At 36.7% G+C, this 21,650-nt stretch overlaps 1 protein-coding gene across 7 annotated transcripts in view; it reads left to right on the plus strand.

The window, feature by feature from the left end:
• Positions 1 to 307: 307 nt before the first annotated feature.
• The window catches only part of DNAH8 (dynein axonemal heavy chain 8), a 304,884-nt gene continuing 283,541 nt past the window's right edge, over positions 308 to 21,650 (plus strand). For 3 of the 7 annotated variants that reach the window (XM_036217561.1, XM_036217559.1, XM_036217568.1), the window contains exons 1-7: positions 308 to 531; positions 8,844 to 9,364; positions 9,470 to 9,604; positions 14,218 to 14,302; positions 17,001 to 17,152; positions 17,893 to 18,082; positions 18,509 to 18,672. In XM_036217561.1, coding sequence (XP_036073454.1) covers positions 8,888 to 9,364; positions 9,470 to 9,604; positions 14,218 to 14,302; positions 17,001 to 17,152; positions 17,893 to 18,082; positions 18,509 to 18,672 — 1,203 coding nt within the window. In that variant the 5' untranslated portion in view covers positions 308 to 531; positions 8,844 to 8,887. The remainder of the gene's footprint in view (positions 532 to 8,843; positions 9,365 to 9,469; positions 9,605 to 14,217; positions 14,303 to 17,000; positions 17,153 to 17,892; positions 18,083 to 18,508; positions 18,673 to 21,650) is intronic. The other 4 variants (XM_036217555.1, XM_036217573.1, XM_036217578.1 and 1 more) reach the window with 2 other exon arrangements.

A 21,650-nucleotide genomic window follows, 5' to 3' on the forward strand; every position in this document is an offset into this window, starting at 1 on the left:
TCTTCAGTCTTTCTATCCTCTATATTACCAGTCATAGGTTTCTGAACAAACAAATGCAACAGGAAACATTTTAGGTTCTCAAGTGAAACACTAGCTTCAGAAAATGTAAAGGTTATAGAAAACGTTATTTTATATATTTTCGCATTTCCATGCTAATCCCTTTAAGCATATCTTGAAATCCACCCCAGGCTCTCCTTACCACCCCCCCCCCCCCCGGCAAATTTCTGTCTCTAGGCAGCTGTCCTTCAGTGGCCTGGGAGCCCCTAAACAATGTTTTACTTCTCAGTGGCGGGGGAGGGTGAGCGACCCGGCCCGTAAGGGCGCGCATGTCGGGGTGCGGAAGCGCGTGCCCCTGCAGCTGGAGCCCCGCGCCCCGCACTCCGCACCCTGCGGCGAGCAGCGCCCTGTGGAGCCCGCGCGAGGCGCCCGGGAGCGAACCGGTCTTAGACTCTCAACGGCCCGCCGAGCCTTGGCGGCGGACAACGCCGGGAGCAGCTACCCTCAGCAGCGCGGCTGCTCGGGCGGCCCTGGGTGAGCCGAGGGAGGCGGGGAAGTGCGTCGTCAGGGACGCGCTGTGAGCGCGGGTGCGGGGACTCTGGCCCCGGGGGCCCTCTTCTAGCCAGACTCTCGCCCGCTGAGGCCCAGCCTGCTTTCCTCCTCTTTGAGGGACTGCAGTCGGTGCTAACATTCAGTTTCCTACCTTCCAACTAATCCTTTCAACCAGTCCAGTTAACACCAGCTGCGAATCCCCAGTTAAACCACTGCGCTTTGTGAATCCTACTCTCTTCACTGGACAGCTAAATGACTTCGCAACCTACTTCCCCTTTTAATAATTCAAAAGTAAAATACAAAATACCAATCCCTCCGGTCTTATTTTCTGCTCCTCTCTCCTCGCTCCTCTACACCTCGAAAGTCTCAGCTCTGAATTTTCCACTTTTCCCAAGCAAGGGATGCCCTTTCCTGCTTTCTTGCTTTTGCACCCCACTAACCTCATCTATTGCCTGTAGTACTCTCCTCTCTCGTTCTCCCATGGCAGCTCTTCTTCAGACCCAACTCAAAGGTCATCTTCCCTGTCAAGTTTTTTTCCAGAAGTTTCTTGCCCTGTCTCTCTCAGTCCTTTGTTATTTCACCGTTTCTTGACATTGACCGTCCTTTGTGTGTTTAACAGCTTGTCTTTCCAGTTTGTACATTTTGCTTTGGAGGGGCTTCTCAGTTTTTATACATAGCCACAGTGGCCAAACACGGAGAATACCCCGAATAATAATGAATGAACTAACGAACGAAGGGATAGGGTTACAGAAACCGGCATAAGAGAAAGGGGGTGTGGTTGAAGTGGCTGTATGCTTAGCACACAGGGTGTACAACTTGCTTACTTCAAGATTCTTAGGGGTTGGAGTCCAACACTTTATTGCTTCTGAAAATGACTAGGGATGACTTCGTGGACGTCCAAAGAACCTCCAAAATTGAACTTAAGGAGAAAGGGTAATGCGAACTAAAAATGATTATGTGTAGCTGCAAGTTGTCTGTGGAGGAGATAGGATGGGAACGAGAAGATGAGGAAGGGTTTATCTTGCATTCATTCACTCTGTGCTCTTATGGCCAGCAAACTGTGAGTACTTGGAGTGAGGACTTGCCTCTTCATCGCAGAAGTAATCTTGCTATATCCTAAAATACAAAATGAACTTTAGGTTTTACATTTTAAGTCCTAAGATAAACAAGGGAAAAATATAAACATATTGTATGTTATCATATATGATTTACATACTTAAAAATCAAATATGCACTGAATATTTTTTTAAAGAACCATGAAGAAAGTTATAAAATTGAAAAGTAGAGTTCTTCCTCTACTTCCTTTCTTCAGTCTTTCTCACTGAAGGTGATCATTGCTAATAATTTACTGTTTATCTTCCCTGGAAAGCATTTAATGTATTTTACCAAATCTAAACTATTACTGATTTTATGCAATTACATAAAATTACATAGGTTTTCCATTTTAAGCTTTTAATTTTTAATTTAAAATTTAAGCTTTTAATGTACTTGATCAAATTTAAACTATTATTGATTTCTTGTAATTACATAAAATTTATGTAAATTTGTAATGCAAATTACATACTATATATAATTATATAAAGAAAAAATGTGAGAAAAGAAAAAATGTTGCCAATTTAAATCTTTTTAAAGTATACCTCAGAATATATGAAATACCGTATATATGAGTTTATATACTTTAAAAAATGTATACGATTTGTATCATTTTGCAATGTACGGTACCTTGCTTTTTTTTTTATGTCAAAACATGTGATGGAGATCTTTCTACATCTGTATATATAATACTCATTCTTTTTATGGCTGTGTGCATTAAAATTTTATTGAACATGGTATCACAATACAATTAATGTGTCCTTTATGAAGGGACATTTTGATTGTTTCCATGAAGTAAATGTGTTTGTTTCCTTGCTTGTTTTTGATATTACGACCATGTTGAAGTGAACAACCAACCTTGTGTGTATGTATGTTTGTATATGCACATATGCATAAACATGTAGAATGTGTATATATAGTAAGCTAATTTATATTTACTAAGATTTTTCCATTGCAACTATGTAATGTATTCAAATTTTGCTATAGTTTTTAGAAATTTTTCCATAAAAAGCAATATAGTTGTATACATTTTCTAACTTAAAATTAGTTGTATCAGTCTTTAGAAATGGTAAGTTGATATTTTATATTTAGAGTTCATTACATGTCAATTGAGATTTGACATTTGAAAACCATGTAGAATATTTGTCTAAATGATTTCATTAGAGGAAAAATTCTACAACTCCCTAAAGCAAAATCTCCCCACAGCAACAGTATTTATTTATTTATTTAGACTTAATATATGATGTACTTCAAAAATTTTAAGCTATGAAAATTATTTAGAATTTATTTCTAAGTCACGATAGTGATTGATACCTAGTTACCAGTTTCCTTATATTCAGTGTGCACAGACTACTAACCATAAAAACTATGTTCACAAAATAAGAGCTTTTGCTGTCCTTAGTTTGAAATGCATATGTTGGTACTCAATTAATAGAGCATAAAATGAACTCTTTACAAAGAACACGTCCTCTGTGAGGAGTATTCTAATGAAGTTGCAGAAATCAATGCTGTTTGTTTTCTTTTCCTTAAACAGCTTTACATAAGTTCCAAGATAACTGAGGTAAGAAGACACACATACAGGTCGAAAGTATATGTATGTTATCCTTAAATATGTTTATCTGAATTGAAGCTATAGATTATGTTTTTATGATCTACAGTCAAATGCTCTACCACTGAGCTATACCCACATTTTAGATTGTTTTTAGATTACCATATGAGCAGAGTAACTTTTAATGACCTCTTTCAGTGTATTTCATTACAAACTTGACAAATTCTTGATTAGGAGATTTTCAGAAACTATCCATGAGTGCTGAGGAAAAGAGCACTCAGTAGAACTGAACATATTTCCTAACATGTTAACATTAAGATCTTGTGCTGGTATAAAAAGCACATTTTATTTATTATTTAACTATTTTAACTGATTCTGAATTCTTGCTATATGTGGTCTTTTGGAAGAATAAATACAACGTGGCATAATTCTGAGGGTTCCCCCTCCCCGCCCCAGCTAAATTCATCCCGTTTTGATTTCTTTTAGCTTTTCATGGCTTTTACCTCTTTACTTTTCTCTCTAAACCTCTTCCTTCTGCTTCTTACTGAATCCTACCTATCCTTTAAGGCTAACTTATGTCCAAAACCCACGAAATCCTTTTTGTTTATTTTGTCCACACTAATTTTTTCCTTCTCTAAATTCCTTTTCCAACAGAACTCCACAATTTTACACTTTTGATTGATTCATTAAGAATACTTTATATCCCCAATAAGATTGTGAATTCCTGAGGACAAGAGTCTTGTTTTCTGTCTCTCAAAGTAAGCATCATAGTCCTGAGCACGTAGTAGTTAATCATAGTGCTTTCAGTGGTGGCTGTGGCTGGGCTACAGAAACGAGGGAGAAGTTTTTCTTCTTTCTTCTTTTCCTACTCTCTTTGTCTTCCTCTCAGCTTTTTTTTTTCCTTCTTTTTCCCTTTCCTTTTAACTTGCTTTCAGTTTTCCTTCTCTAAGCCTATGGATTCAGCATGACCTTAGTAACCATATATATCTATATCTTGTTTAACCTAACAGGTGATATTCAGGCCTAACTTAAGCATTTTTAGCTTTTACTATCCTTTAAAAGATTACAAGTAGCTACTTGAGCAAAGGGGGAAACTGGCACCTACAGGTGGGTAACGGTTTGTCAATGCCTAAACTGATTCTCTTTTTCACCCTTCTCTCACTTAGTTTCAAAATGTCTGTTCCTCCTTCCCCTCCCCCCACCCCCCAGCTTGATTGGAGGGGAAGTTTTCCAAACTAAAATCTCCTGATAGAGTGTCAATAAATTGGTCATTTCCTTTGTGCAGTGTCTATTGTGTTTTCTTTCATTTTTTTAAATAACATTTTAAAATTGAGAGATACACTTCATGTAACATAAAATTCACCACAGTAAAGTGTACACTTCAGTAGTTTTCATTTTATTCACTGTGTTGTGCAACCACAAGCACTAATTCCAGAACATTTCCATCACCCAAAAAAGAAACCCATGCCTATTAGCAGTTAGGCCTAATACTTCCTTTTCCCCAGCCCCTAGCAAACACTAATTTACTTTCTGCCTCTATGGATTACCTTTTCTGGACATTTTATATAAAAAGACAGATATCATATGTGACTTTTTGTACCTGGCTTCTTTCACTCAGTTTGATATTTTCAAGGTTCATTCACGTTGTAGCATGTAACGATCCTTCATTCCTTGCTAAGACTGAATAATGTTCCATAAATGGATATGCCACATTTCATTTATTCATTAATCATCTAATTGAACATTTGGGCTGTTCTCACTTTTTGGCTATTATGAACAATTCTATGAACATTTGTGTATACATTTTTCGTGTGAACATATGGTATCCATTCTCTTGGTGAAATTGCTAGCAGAATTCCACCTGGGAGTGGAATTACTGAATCATATGGTAATTCTGTGTTTAGCTTTTTGAAACTGCCAATTCTAGAGGCACACTATTTTACATCCCCCTACCAATGTATGAAGATTTAAATTTGTCTACCTCCCTGTTACCATTTTTTTTTTTTTATCTTTAAAAAAATACATAGTCATCCTAAGTGGGTATAAAATGCTGCCTCATTGTGGTTTTTATTTGCATTTCCCTAACAGTTAATGATGTTGAGCATCTTTCCATGTGCTTTCTGGCCATTTTAATATCTTCTTTCAGAAATATCTATTTTGATTCTTTGCTCATTTTTAAATCACCCATTTTAAATTGGGTTATTTGTCTTTTTTATTGTTATGCAAGTTCTTTATTCTGGATACTATCCTTACCAAATAAATGATTTGCAAATATTTTCTCCAATTCTGTGAGTTGTCTTTTTACTTTTTTGATAGTGTCTTTGATGCATAAAAGTTTTTAATTTTGATGAAATTTATTTTTTCTCTGATTGCTTGTGGCTTTTGGTGTCATACTAAAAGATATTCGCTAATCCAAGATTTGGACAACTCTGCCTAATTCAAGGTTACAGAGATTTTTACATGTTTCCTTCTAAAAGTTTTATAGTTAATCAACCTTACGTTTAGATCTTTGATGCATATTGAGTTAATTTTTGTATATGGTGTGAAATAGAGATCTAAATTTATTCTTTTACATGTGTATCCACATGTTTTTCCAGTTGTCCCAGTACCATTTGTTGAAAAAGACTATTATTTCCCAATTCTACTATCTTGGCACCCTTGTGAAAAATCGATTGACCATTAGCGTATGGGTAGAAATTTATTTCTAGCCTCTCAGATCTGTTTCATTTGTCCGTATGTCTATCCTTATGCCGGTACCACATTGTCTTATTGTACCACATTATTGTAGCCTGTAGTAAATTTTGAAATTGGTAAGGGTGAGTCTCCAAACAACAATTCTGGTTATTTTTAAAAGAAATGAAACCTATCATCTTTGCAGAACATAAATGTTGAAAGACTGAAATAAATTAGGCTTATTAGCAGAAAAAATGCTCAAATATATATATAGTATATTGAATATATATGTTGAATATTAAATATATTGTGTGTGACTATGACTATACATACATACATACATATATATGTGTGTACGTATATATATACACATATGTGTGTGTGTGTGTGTGTGTGTGTGTGTAGTCAAGCACAGTTATGTATCTCACCAAACACAGAACCTGGCATTTAGTTGTTAGCAATTAATGGTACTTTTTGAATCTCCTCCACAAAATTCGTAAGTATCCTACAAAGACTTATCTTAAATGACATCTGTTCCTTAGAGATTTCCCTCTCAAACTTTCTCCTCTGATACTACAGATTCTCGTGCACGCTTCGATTGGCTCTGATGAAACTCTAAGTATTTGTTGGTATGTTTGCCTTTCTCAGTAGGTGGAGACTCCTTGCCAATGCCTAAAGGTGAGAAAACAGCTTGTTTCAGGAACTGCTAGAGCTGCTGTGACTGCAGGCAGCACAGAATGCCAAGGAAATAAAAGAAACTGGAGAGAGATTTGAACTGAGTCAATAAAGTCCAGGAATCCACAAGAGTTTGTATGTGGCATCCAGAGGACTTTAAGTAGGGCAGTGATATGATATGAAGTTTAGAAAGGTCATTTGTGGCTATTTACATGGGAAAGGCCTATAACATTTCTGGATCTTAGTTTCATTATCAGCAAAAAGGGAGAGTTGAACTTATGAATTCTAAGATATTTTTTTCTTGTATTGAAATTATGTGCCATGAATTTAAATCATCTGGAATTTTTAAGGAATGAATTACATTGGATAATAACATTTTCTGAAAATTTAATGGCAACACTTAGAAAATAGTAGCCATTTATGGATGAAAAACTCATTAAGAGTTATTGAATACTTTCCTGATTTCTTAAAGTATCATGATTCAATTTTAACCTTTCTTTAATGGCTTAAATAACAGCGCCTCTATAGAAGCTTAAATAACTGTGTGGCTCTAGAAAGAGCACTGGTTGCCTACAGAAAAGCTCTTCGGTTCTATTGCACTCAATCATTACCTGTGTTATACCATTATATTGAAATTCAAATAAATTTTGCCTTGGTTTCAGAAACCAGACAACAATGACTACTAATATCTTTTGCAAGGAGTCACAATTTTCTTACTGAGTAAAGCAAATTGTTTTGCAGAATTCAAAAGCATAAATTTGAGTGGAGTGACAGGCAGTATTGATATATGACTTCATTAATATATCTCATTATACTGTTCATGAGTTATAGATAACATGACCAAATCCTTTAGGCCAATTTCAAGTGTAAGAATGAGATGCATACACAACGCCTGGGTATTGTAGATTGTCGTTATGTCCAATTATAACTCAGACATTTAATAAGTTATTTTTAAAGTAAATTTACTCACACGTGAAGAAGACAGACAATAAGTTGTGGCCAAGGAACAGAGACAAATACTAGGATTAATAAAAGAGAGGAGAGAGGGATGAAAAAAAATGCCTGTAGACAGTCTGGGAGCAATAATTCTTATTTGTACATCTTGGTTATCTGGGAGCTGAGAGATAGGTCGCTTTGGGTGTTTCATTCTTGCACATGCCAATTTAGGATATCAGAGAAAACAATTTAGCTGTTTATAGGTTCTTTGCAAAGCCTGGAGAGGACAGCTGTGGATTGTAGGTTACAGGCTGGTTCTGTGTCTTATAAAGGGCTGCCGATGTCCTTCCCTAAGAAGTACCTAGGCCAATCTGTACCAGTGTTCTCAGAATTTCTCACTAGAAAGCCTCTTGTCTTCTTTTGAACTACCTTTGGAATTTATTGTTTTGTTCTTCAAGTATTTATTATTATTATTATTATTATTATTATTATTATTATTATGGTTTCTGGATCTTAGCCATATTCTGAAAACTTGTTAATTTTGATGGAGGCTTTGTACTTGTTCTACAATATATATTTTTTCCGTATCTGATATTTTCCCCCATTCCATTGGTGTTTCCTAGTTTTCCTGTTTATGTGCTCATGATAACTTCCAAACTCTTTTATAATTAGAATTTGCCTGATTGGTTAAGTTAGATTTATACTTTACAGTATACCATTGCTTTACTATGTAGTCACCATCACCTTTTAGCATGAATTTTATGTTTGGACTTCAGATATTCATTTTGGCTGCTAAGAGGATGTTTGATGCTTTTGCTGAGTTCTTGGTTATGCTCATAAAGGTGACTGAATAGTTGTGTGTATGGCTGGTGAGTCACAGCTTTCTATCACAGCTTTCCTCAAAGAACAGAATATTTCAGTCCGTGTGGTTCTTTGCTCGGTTTCTTGGACGAATCATTGTCTCTGCAGTAATCACCAGTTGGTGCTCTGATACCGTAGATCTCGATCTTTTTCCAGTCCTTAACAAACCTGAGGACAGGTGCCCTCCCATCTATTACAGCGTGGAGCAGGAGTCCCCTATTGTCATATCATAATCAGGAGGAGCACTTGTAGTTTGAAAACCCCCCTAGGGAAGTGTGTGTGTGTGTGTGTGTGTGTGTGTGTGTGTGTGTGTGTGTGCGCGTGCGTGCGTGTGCGCGCTGTCCTCTAAAAGAATCATCTCTCTAGTTCTATATACTTAGCTCCTTTAGATAACATAGCGAGGGAGAAACATAATTTTCCTACCTGTCTAGCTTCAAGGGTCGGAATAAATGAACACGTAACACTCAATTTATTTTACAATTTTAAAATAAGACATTTTATATTCTAGGTTTCGAAGTTTAAGGTGCTCCGCACGAGGAAAGAGCGGTTAACATGAGCGAAACAGAACAAGACCCACCCCCTCCGGAGGAGGAAGCTCCTCCGGCGCCGGCGCCGGAAGACGCAGCACCGCCTGGTTCAGACGTTCCAGCGCCTCCGGAACCAGAACCGGAACCGGAACTGGAACCGGGAGACCAGGCCCCGCCCCCTCCTTCTGGCGAAGAGGCCGAGCAGGAAGAGGCCGGGGTAACCTCTGCAGGAGAGGCCGTATCTGGAGAAGATGCGATCCCTCTTGAAAAAGATCGTTCTCCTTCTGCAAGTGATATTCTGAATCTCATTCCTTCTGATGGAAATATAGTTCTTCCAGACGACGATGAACCGGATTTACAGAGAAGTCGATCTAGGCCTGCGCCTAGAATGGTTCAATCAGTGCTTTCTGAAATACTTTCTCAGGGATCCCTTAGATCATCCAAATATCGCCGAAGTATGAGTGGCATGCCAAATCTACAGGAAACATTAAAAGAGAAACAGGTTTTGCTTATAAGATTTTCCATACATGTCACTTTTATTTCAAATGAAATATTTTGGTAGTTTTTCTTCATACTTAAAATGTTTACATGTGGTTTTATTCTTTAGGCAAGATTTAGAGATGCAAGGGAAAACCGAAAAATGAAAATTGACCCTTCATACAAATATATATTTGAAATTCTATCAGAAAAACTTGGCCTGGACTTAGTAACGATTGAAGAATTACTTTTAGATTGCCCATCTGTAAGTTTAAGTCTTATTATTTTTTAATTTTTAATTGCTCTTTGAGAAGTGAGTGGTTTAAGAAAATGGAGTCATTGTCATAAACAACAAAACATTAAAAAAGAGAAGGTAGACTTTTACTGACTAGAGAAGCTTTGTTTTATATAAATAAACCCAGTTGAATGATGTTTTAGTTAGGCCTACTGATGAGGAGGAAGGAAAGAGAAGAGTTAGCAACTAGAATTTGGCTAAAACTCTAACTAAAAATGGCTTTAGAAGTTAGAGGGATAGTCAAGCATAGGTAGAGTAATATTTTAAAAGAACAGGTTATATGAACTGCATATACGGATTATTCGGTTAGAAAAACAAACCTCATAAATATGAGCTAGGGAACAGTGACAATTGCATGAGTTATAGTAGAAAACAAGGCGGTTACCATATATTTCAGCTTGCCAGGGACAGCCCTGGAGTATGAGTACTTTCCTGACATAATTATCAACAGTACCTCCTTTCACTCAGAAAAAGGCCCCAGTTTTGGATGATCAATTTATATGGCTGCCATAATTATGGTAATAGATGATAAGCTGTGACAGAAGCAGTATCGTAGCTTCCTTCCTGGTAGCTCTGGTTCTCAATTTTTGATAGAATTGCTACTAGTAATTAAGTTAACTACTAATCAAAATCTGCTTGAGCTTTTTATCAACTATCAGAGTGGGTTGGGCTGGAGCCCCAGCAAGTCCAGTGAAAAGATGCATGTTGGTAGTGAGCTGACTGTTCAACTGAATACATTGATGAGAGACATGGGTAAGGGGTGGCATGATGGTGAGGTTGTCACCATCAGAGTCCATATCCCCTGCTTTTACAGGACCATTAAACTTGGGCAAAACTCATCTTGCACTAGAAGCCATGATTTTGTGGAATGTTTCCTCAAAGAGCCTCTCTCTTACTTGACACAGTGTGTTGCCAAGTTCTGGGAAGATGTCTGTCTTTTATTTCTTCCAATACCCTTATACAACTTGATAACTGGATGTACCCCGACAGTATGAATGTGATTACTCATTTTCCAGCTCCCTTAGTGTGTTGCATGAAATGGGAATGTGATCGATGCAGAGAAATGAGTACCTTTGAGCTCTTTTAATGGTGAAGGATAGAAAAATGCATGGAGATGTTGTGTACACAAAACAAGAGATGCCACACAAACAAGTAGGATATGGTTTCCCAGGTCACCAAAGTTCCCTATGGGAATATACAGGTGTGGTGAAGGATGGCTTCACTGGATGGACAGGCTGGTAGTTAAATAGGCCTCTGGGCTGAAGTGCCCCACCGTTGGTTTAGTAATCTCCTGTCACCATCTTGAAATTCTTAATAATTTTTTAATAAGCAGTCTGCATTTTCATTTTGCACCGAACCCCACAAATTCTGTAGCCTGTTTTGGCTGTGGTGGGTGATAACACCCATATAGCAAGAGGATTCTCTTCTTTTATTCTCAAGTTATTTTTGTTTGTTTTATTTGTTTGTATTATTATTATTATTATTATTATTATTATTTTGCTTGTTTTAGTACTCTCCCGGCCTCCCTTCTCTACTGACTATTTAGGCTCCTCTGGTACCTCTTGGCCATGTGTCTTCCTCTACTCCGAGTAGAAGAAAGTGGTGCAAAACAACCCGATAAACATCACTGAGCAGATGACTATGAGATGAAGGAAAGGTCAATTTCTATAAAAAATGTTTCTCAGTAGGCCCAGGCTTCAGGCCTTTCCCAAGGATCATTTCTGTATGTGGTAAAGGAGGAAACCAGTTGGGTGGTCAACCTTGTATCACCTAAAAATGACAAGCAAGGCCATACATTTGGCTAACCCCACAATTGGAATCCTAGCAGCCCTGCAAAGGGTTTAAGTATAAACACTGGGCCTTGCCAGTGCCTTCAGAAGAAGACAGCTGCTAGGACTAAGTCTGGGAAAGGGTGCCTGCAGAACTGGTAATCTCACCCTTAAATATTTGCCACTGGCTTTCTGGACTGGCATTTTGTGCTTGGAGAAAAAGTCTTTCTTGCTGGCTAGCATGCTGACCAGAAGTGGGAGTGCCATTTGCCTGGAAACTCTGCCATTTGTCATTCCTGGGGTGTGTCTCAGAATTTGGGTCTCTGTGGTTAGGTTTTTCTGCTAAAGCTGTCATGGACCAGACCACACACTGCTTAGGCCTCGAGGAATGGGAAATCTAGCTCTTAAGGGAAGAATTAAGCCGGAAATGGTGTTTCCTTAAGAGTTGTTCGTGAATTGCAAAGCCACAACGGAGAAAAGATAGCACAGCTGGAAGGGAAAACAGTGTCAAAATGTAGGAGAGATCAGAGTGCTTATTTGGTTGAAGGGACAAGAAAAGGACGTGTAGTAAATTGGCATCCAGATTGATGGATGCTTGAGTGAGAAGATGGAACCAGGAACAGGGAGTGGCATGGTTTGGTGTGGTTTAGGAAACTGGGTATGTGAAAAAGTTTTATGTGAAGCCTGGTGTGCAGTCAAAAGTGAACAAAGCTTATTAAAGGCCCAACAAAGCAGTGGACAGTAGAGGGTATGATGGTTATTTTGTTTGCCTTCAGATTCATTCTCCTTTCTGCTCCACTCTTCTCTGTGGCCTGGAAGGCTGACTTCTCTGGAATCCATCTTTTGGGCTTCCTTGCTCTGTGGCTTCCAAGTTGTTCAGCCTCCCAGGGGGCATCAGCAGTGGAGGACAGAAGAGGAGAGAAGTCTGCTCCCTCCCCACTTGGCCTTGTTTCTGGTCATGTCCTCCTATAACTTACAGCTCCTCCTGGGCCGTCCCTCTGCCACAGCACGCCACTCTCCTCCACCCCCACCGTTTCAGGTCTTGGGATGCACCGATTTTCCTTTGTTGCTAGTCTTGTTTTTGCTGTTAGTACCACAGCTTCCCTTGACCCTGCTCTGGCTTCTAGAAGTAGCCTCTTTATTGTTATAAAGTGTCTTCAAAAACCCCTTTGTTGGGACTCCTTGTCTGGCCAGGACCTTGACCAATACAGAGGTTTCTACCTCATTAGTATTCATGCTTTTGCCATTTCCCATATTGCTTTTCCCTTCATTCAGCACTGCTCATGCCAGTTGCGAATGTTGCTTTCCTGACTTAAATGACAGTGTTTTCCAAAGTCAAGGTAGCACAGATCTTGAAAGAGCACAGATCTGGAGGTGAAGGCTGGTATCCATTTCTGGGCTCTGCTCTGTGGCTGTGCCTTTTGTCCATTCAAATTCTTTTTGGCTTTAGTCTTATCTTTTGCAAATTGGGCATAGTAATGCTCCCTTACCTAGTGCAAGGTGTGTTGAAGCTCACATGAACTCTGTAAAATGTTACTCTGCAGTCATGATTTTGGCCCATGATAACATTTATTCTGTTGGTCTCAGGAGTAAAATGTGTCTAAAAAATAAGAGTTCATTGCATTCGATGTTGTGATGTCCTTTTATCACAGTCTTGTGCTCTAATTTTGAGAATTTGAATGTTTTCAAAGCCAATGGGTCATAAATGTCAGACACAGCAAAAAAGTATTTATGGAACTGGGCAAGAATAGCTGTACTGACAGCTTTTGTATCTTTAAGTTTACAAATTGAAATGATTGTGCAAGAGAGACAAATTTATGTGTGAGATGAAAAAGTAGAAAATTAAAGGCTAGAATTTTGTGCATCATTCTGGATCTATTTCCACACATGGTTCTAGTACCAGTAGCATTAGCACCACCTGGGACCTTTTAAAAATGCAGATCCTTAGGCCCAACATTCTGTTTTTAAAAACCTCCCTAAATACTTCTCTGATGCACACTTAAGTTTAAGAACCATTGTCCTAGGGGAAGAGGCTTTTTTGCCAGACCTGGGATACTTCCCACATGTGGTCACTGAAGAGAAACCTACTTCCAAAGGTAGATAATGTATGAAATCAGCAAGACTAGGTTAAGTGGGTTCAGTAACTTTGTATTTCTCAAATAATGTGTGAGCATTTTTGTTTACATGGCCTATTTAGTTTTCTACTTATTAAGCTATTATGCTGACTCATCAGTAATTAAATAAGAACTTTATCCTCATTAATATGGAAGACTCATTGTAATAATTTGTTTTTATATTAGTTTGGCTACGATATGGGCCAAATTACAATTGCTAAAAATATAATTACTCAAATAATTGGTCAAACAAAACAGTTAGTTAATAAGGCAAGTTTTCCGTTCCCCATGCCAGCTTTTAAGAATAGTTTCTTTTAATAATAATTCTTTATATTTGCCTCCACTCGCGCTCACTCATTTACTTCTATAAGATTCTGTGGGGAGGGTCAGATAAGAGGCTATGCATTTACATATGTAGATTATTAATGTAGGCTTGGAAATAAAATTTACCCTATATTTCATGATAATTTTGGAATTGAATTAGTTCAGATTCTCATTCAGCCTCTGATGTGCCTGTCACTCTGTATCTTGAATATACTGTTTGAGCCTCATTTTCTTTCTTTTTTTCTTTTTCTTTTTTTCTTTTGGTTTACAAAATGATGAGGATGAAGGTACGTAAAATGCCTACCACAGGGCTTGGCCCATTTTATTGTAGTTTCTAGTTATTTTATTGACCAAAGTCTTCTCTTTTATTTAACAGCTGGAACCATTTGCTCATTTTTTTATGAAAGATGGTCGTAAGACATTGAAAATATTGTACCAGGAAGGAGATGCACCTGGTGTAGGTAAGGATGTTTTATGAGGGTAATGTGCTAGTTATTAGTTAATAAATATTAAAGTACAAGATAGCTTTTCTCTTATATATAGACAATCCTATATTTATAAAGAAAATTTACCAGAAGCTCAGGTGGAAAATATAGCATTTTAAAAACAGTACATTTTAAGCTGAAATATGTATTTCAGGCATTACTGTAATGATATAAGGAGAAAACATCCTTATAGAAATCACTGACCTCTTGTAGGGAATACACATTTTCACTAGAATTTAAATGGATTTTCCTTGAAACAGGTGGAGCCATTCTGTACACACGTTTTCAGATGACTAGAAATGGTCATGAAACGGTCTAAGTCGAGAGCTCAGCAGCTGTTCCTATGGTCCTAGGTCAGCATGTGTCTGGTACAGCTGTTGACTGGAATATCTGATTTCTCCCACTGTTCCCATTGTTCCTAAACTAATTACCACTTTTCCAGGTTGTTAAAACATTGTTTTAATAACTAGGTGAATGAGCCATCCCTTTGGTCTTAGACTCCTGACCTTTCAAATCAGGTGGATTTTACCTTCAGTGTGTCCTCCTATTGGTCCTTTCTCATTTTCCTCCTTTGCTGTCTTTAGGCTGGTCTCAAATTTTATTTGTGTCCTAGTATTCCCAATTGAAAACCAGTATCTCTCTTACCAGATCTCCCTTTGAAGTCTACACTACTTATTCCTGCCAAGTAAATCTTTCATTGTGCTGCTAGTTATTAGATCAGGTATAATCCCTAATTTAGCCGCTAAGGCCCATAGTAACCTGGACACACAGTACTTGTTTAGTCTGATTTCCTGTTCTTCCAGACATGAATCTGCTGCTCCCTTTTGGCCCATCCTTTCATTATTTTTTTTGTACATACCAGAGCCATTTCTGTGCACTTTCCCCCCGCCTTCCTGGCTCTCTCAGAGAGCCAGCCAAATCCTGTCCCTCCTCTGAGTCATCTCATGTATTCTCTTCTACAGAGCCTTCCCAGAGTGTTCTAAACCACATCCATCACTATTTCCCAAACTCCTGTCTCATTTAAAGTGCGCATCATAAAATACAGCACTTGATTCGTCTATTTTCATCTAATTATTTAGTATATATATACATTTTTCTTCCCCAACAAAATACCTATACTCAAGCAGTGACTAGGTCTGCTCTGTGGATTTTTTGTCTCTCATAGTTCTTATCTTGGGGCATTATCGTATGGTCTGTCTTTTCATAACTCATTAAAATAGCTGAGATAATAGAAAGATAAGAAAATAGCTACAGTTAGAAGAAAAATAAAAACCACTCATATTCCCACTCACTTGGAATAAACATGTTTAATTCCTTGATGAATACCTCTCTATAGATGTATATGTATATGTATATTTATATATACACATTGAGAGACATGTATATGTTGAATGTGTATCTATATATACATATTTAGTTATATATTTAGTTATGTATATAGTTGTATGTACAACTATATGTAGAGCTGGATATATAACCTGAAGAGTCGAATTCCATTTTGTAATCTATCTAAGCTTGTCTTAGATCCTATTGGCAAGAACTGTGTTACATGGCTACTCCAGGGGCTAGGGAGGCTGAGAAAGCAGTTGTCTCCCTGCTGAATGGGACAAAGTCAGGTTTTCTTATCAAGGAAAAAGGGAAGGGAGGATATTAAGGTTAGAGGTAACTGTGCCAACCTCCATGAATGAGCATTTAAGCTCTTACATTGTGTCAGCGTTCTTTGGCTGCAAGCAACTTATTTAAGAAAAACAAATGATTGGGTAGTTCATAAATTTTAGAATTAGTTGAACTACCAGGCCTTGGAAAAGACAAGAATAGAGCATTTCCAAGGATTCCAGGGCAGTTCGTTTTAGGATTCATCACTAGATTGACATTTCTCAAATCTCCTTTGATCTTTGTGTGTCTTCATTCCAGATTTACTTTCTTTCAGAGAGTCTAATTAGTCTAGTTTTCAGGCCACCGATACAGGGCTCTGAGACTGGTGTCCTCCAGAGTCACAGGACAGGAGGAATCCCCCAAACCCAAAGGGAGGAAGATGGTGCAGACTAAACATTTTTGTACTTTTGTGATGGGGAATTAAAAATTTCATTTATCATATTTTAAATTGGTTACTGTTTGAAGTAGAAAGACTATTGATTTTTGTGTATTAATGTTACTACCAGCATCTAACAGAATTATCATATTTTAATAGTTTTTAAAATTAAATAAAGATTTATAATTAAATGATTACTTTTTATTGAAATTAGTTCAAGGAAGAATTTAATATAAGTTGGGTGCTATGAGTATATCTAGTAGGTGACTAGATCTTCTTGGGGGAGTCAGTGAACGCTTCCCAGAGACATGGCGTTTCAGCTGAGATTTGAAAGATAAGTTGGAATTAGGTCAGCCAAAGGTTGAGGATGGGGTAGGAGAACAGTTTGAGTGAAGGCCCTGCCTGACACCAGGCTAAAAGGAGCAAATATTCAGAGCTCAGGAAAAGGAAACAGAGGAGGCTGCAATTATTGACATCTTTTTGTAGACCAAAAAAAAAAAAATCATATCAAAATGATGACAATCATATCAAAAACTTCTTACAATAAAGTAAAGCAAGAATCAATAGTATGGGATGCACAGCAATTTATCACGTTTGATCATTTATGTGATTATATGCTAAATTCTTGACTTTTGTTTTCAGAATGTGGTCGAACTATTCCTGGAGCAACCAAAGGGGCAAAAATGATGAGACTGTATATAGACAATGCAGCCCCAGAGAAACTGAAAGGACTGTGTGTATTTTTTGTTCGCTGTCGCAATGATGTTGCTATAAATACTAAAAATATTCATGAGGTATGTTTACTTTTTTCCAAATATAAAGTTAAACATTTTTTTCTAGCTTTATTGAGATATAATTGACATGTAACGTTGTGTAAGTTTAAGATGTATGAGTTGGTTTAATACACGTATTTACTGAGAAATGATTACTATCATAGCATTAGCTAACACCTCCATCACCTCATATAATTATCATTTTTTTGGTGATGACATCTAAGATTTATTCTCTTAGTAACTTTCAAGTATATAATACAGTAATGTTAATTATAATCACCATGCTGTGCATTAGATTCCCCAAACTTATTCATCTTACAACAAAGTTTGACAATGTTATTGTTCATCTAAAATTCTGGGCAGAGGGCTAGTTTCATTACTCTTTCCCTGGTCTGACACAGTTTTTCCGGTCCCCTTTTTGGAGTCAGGGAACTCTCACCTGAGAAGTTTCTTTATGCAGGAGGCTCAGTTTCATTTCCCTCATATTATATAGGCTCCAGGTCATAGCTCTTTCCCTATGCAGAAATTGAAGCATCAGGGTGTTTACTTGATGAACAAGCATGCGAATGGTTAAAATGGAGGCAGAACATAAGTTTGTTGATTTTAGAACTCTCCTAAACATCTCTCAGATTTTCCTAATAGTTTATAAAATGTATTGTCTATGCTTATTGAAATATAAAATAGGTTATGATTTTCATTTCTTTATTGGGATCAGTGTATAAAATAATATTTGAACAATGTATAAAATAATATTCTTTCAGGAAGTGCTATTTACTGTTCTTGATGCATCAGAAGGACTCCTAATTGGGATTAGGGATATGCTGGCAAACATATTTCTACCGGCTCTTCTTGCAACAAATAATTGGGGTGCTTTGAACCAGTCCAAGCAAGGAGAATATGAAAAACACATTTTCACTGAAACCATCAACAGATACCTTTCATTTTTAGATGGTAGGTATAAAATTTAATGTTTAATAAATTACTAAAAGTGGACAAATTATAACATCTGTTATAAAAATAAGAAATTTCCATTTTAAAAGAAGATATTAGGGTATCAAATCACTAGAGTCTCTCTTTCCAGGGATCTTTGTAAGATACCTTTTTGCCTTTGTTTTCCATTATAGCAAGAGGATTCTCTTCCTATATTATTTGTGAAAACTTTCATCATATTTAAAAAATATATATATATAATTTATATTATTCAAACACAGTTTTACTAACAAATCATCAAGTCACAATCTAATGATGAATTAGAATTATATTTCTGTAAAGTATTAGATCTCTAACATTTTAGTAATTACAGCTTGAAACCACACAGTGACATTAAACACATTGACGTTAAACACTTTTTATCAATATTATTTTCTCCCCTTTTAGGTGCTAGAATAAGTATCGAGGGAACAGTTAAGTTAAAGAAGATAGACAACGTTGATTTTTCCAAACTTCAAACCTTTGAAGATGTGACAGCAGCAGCTAACAATTCAGAAACTGTTCGTCAGCTGGAGGACGTGCTGATGATATGGTACAAACAGATTGAACAGGTGAGTTGACTCAAGTAATTTCATCAGATATGAACCATAGTTCTGTGTCCTACTCACTGCAATTAATCCCTAAAAGTAAAGGGAAGAGGAGTCTTCCAGATTCTCTGACGAAACTCAGCCCTATTTTTGACTCTCACGCAAAATACTTGTTCTCTATAGAGGATTTAAAATCAATTTAAAGATATTTCTCACTTTAAGGAGGAAACCATAACAATGTGGGTTGAGAATGAAGTAATGAAGAATCTCTTCATAAGAGAGAGAGGAAAAGGGCACAACAGAGACTAGCTGCAGTACTAGGCACTAAATAAGTACATTTTGATTGATCAATAGAGTTGTTTGTGTTGATGAAGAGGTTTAAAGTAAGCCCATACATACCAGTACTACTGTGGGCCAAATAAATTTTTCTCTGGCAAACAAAAGCAAAGATAGGAATGGGTTATGTGTCAACATTCTGAGAGGTGCCAACTTACATTTATAAACACTACCAAAAATCAGATGCTATGTAATTGACCTAAACTGAAAGAGGACTTGAGGAGCCAAGTCATAGGTCGCTAGTTCGTGAGCACAAACAAGACAGTGGAACTAGAAAAGAAAGTCTACAGTTAAGTGAGGCCTAGGGAAGAAAAGTCTTTACTGAACAAGAGTTAGAGGAAAGCATTTCCGATTTTACTTTTCTTAGAACTATATGGAAAGAGGAAGGTGTGGCTGGAGTGGAAAAATTGGAGAACTTTGGAAATTCCACCAGGGCCTGGAGTGCTGGCCACAGAATTTGCTTCCCGGTGTCTCTAGGTGATCGCAGTGCATAATGCCCACCAGAGAACTCCGGCAGCCTCCTACTGTGCCACTGGAGGAAGGGGAGTTGTAACCTATTGTGGGACTCCAGCTGTGTCCTACACAGTGACTGAGGAGATCCTCTTCAATTATTATGATCAATAATATAGATCTTCTTTCACAAAAATGAACAAGCAGAAGAAAATAGTTTGACAGAGGAGATTTAGCAACTTGAAATAAGGAAATCAAGTTGGGGTATTACAGCAAATGGCCTCTAGGTAAGCAGAATCAATGCAGGAAATGGTAGAAGTCTTTAATAAAATAACATTGAAAATAAATGTTGACCCTGTCGTACACAAAAATTCATTCAAGACGAATCATGGACATAAATATGAAAGCTAAAACCTGGAAAAGAGACACATGAAACAATGTGGATGAATCTCAAAATCCAGTTGAGCAAGAGAAGCCAGTCTTTAAAAAGTGATGAGAAAAACAACAAAACTGTAAACGAAGCAGAATATAACATAGGGCTATATTAATATCTTCTTAAGCAAGATGCAAAGCCCAAAAGCTGTGGAAGAAAAAACTGACAGATTTGGCTACATAAAAAATAGTTTAGTAACTTTCTTATAGCAAAACCCACCATGAACAAAGTTAAAATATATATGACCTTCTGGGAGAAAATATCAGCATGTATAACAGAGTCATTATTGACTGTATGTCCTGTGACATACTTTACATCCCCATGACTATTTTGTAACTACTAATATGTACTTCTTAATCCCTTTACCTTTTTCACCCAGGCCTTCAATGCTGCTCTCACCTGGCAATAAGTTTGCTCTCTATGTCTATGAGTCTATTTTTGTTTTGTCTATTTGTTTATTTTGTTCTTTAGATTCCAGATATAAGTGAATTATGTGATATTTATCTTTCTCTATCTGACTTATTTCACTTAGTATGATACCCTCTAGGTCCCTCCATGTTGTCACAAATGGTAAGATTTCACTCTTTTTTTTTTTTTTTTTTTTATGACTGAGTAATATACCATTGTATATATGTACCACATCTTTTTTTTTTCCAAACTGGATATTTAGCTGAAGAGATCTAAAACACTAATTTAAAAAGACGTATGCGCCCTATGTTCATTGTAGCATTATTTACGATAGCCAAGATATGGAAGCAAACTAAGTGTCCAACGATAGATGATTGGATAAACCATGGTTAAAATTAAAAGCGTTTCATGAATTAAAGGTAGAACCTTCATAGATCTGAAAAATCAACTATGTGTTTTACCTTATTTATATTCTTAAAAATTCTGTCACAGTTTAAGTTATGTAAATTGTAAGCATTAAAAAAGTACAGAAAATAATATAATGAACACCTCTATAACTGAGAAGATTAAACAGATACTGTTTTCCTTATTTGCTTCAGATCTTTTTTGTTTTTGCTAAAGCCTCTAATCCTTTTCTCTTCCTCTCTCTATATTATCACTATCCTGATGTTTTTGTCTCCTCCCATTCTCTTGAAAGTTTTACATTTTTATTGCATCAAATTTATAAGCTTTGTATTTCATATATAAATAAGTTATATATATATTATGTATTCGTGTTTAAAACTTTCCATAAATAGTGTAATATCATTAAAGATCCTTTTACAGTTTTTTTTTCTCATTTAACATTAACATTCTCTTTCATTCATGTTGGTACAAATAAATTTAATTGATTAACTTAGCCACTGTCCGGTATTCCTCTACAAAGAAATTAGTTTATTATATAGATGTTCAAACATCTAGCAGACATTTAAATGATATCTAATATCTTTTGTTTAATGAGGTAGAAAAGTTTATTCATCCATTCCCAGAAAGATAGTTGTTTCTACTTCTTTTTTTTTTTTTTTTGCTATTACAAACAATAGTCATATAGATTTAATGAATACCTTTGTTTTTGAGCCCACGCTCGAGAGTTTTCCAGTAGAATTGCTGAAAGCAGTAGTACGTGGATCTTTTACTGGGTATTGTAAAGCTCTCCAAATAGTTGTTATAGTAACATTTTTTTACAGAAGCATATGAAAGTTCCCATTTCTTCAAATCTGTCATTACACCTGGTATTGTCAGATTTTTTAATTGTTGCCAGTATATTGGATGTGAAATAGTATCTTGAATTATTTTGCATTACTCTGAATACAGTTGAGGTCTCTGAGCATGTTTA

This window comes from Rousettus aegyptiacus, unplaced genomic scaffold (genome assembly GCF_014176215.1).
Source record: "Rousettus aegyptiacus isolate mRouAeg1 unplaced genomic scaffold, mRouAeg1.p scaffold_m13_p_1, whole genome shotgun sequence".
Lineage (NCBI taxonomy): Eukaryota > Metazoa > Chordata > Mammalia > Chiroptera > Pteropodidae > Rousettus > Rousettus aegyptiacus.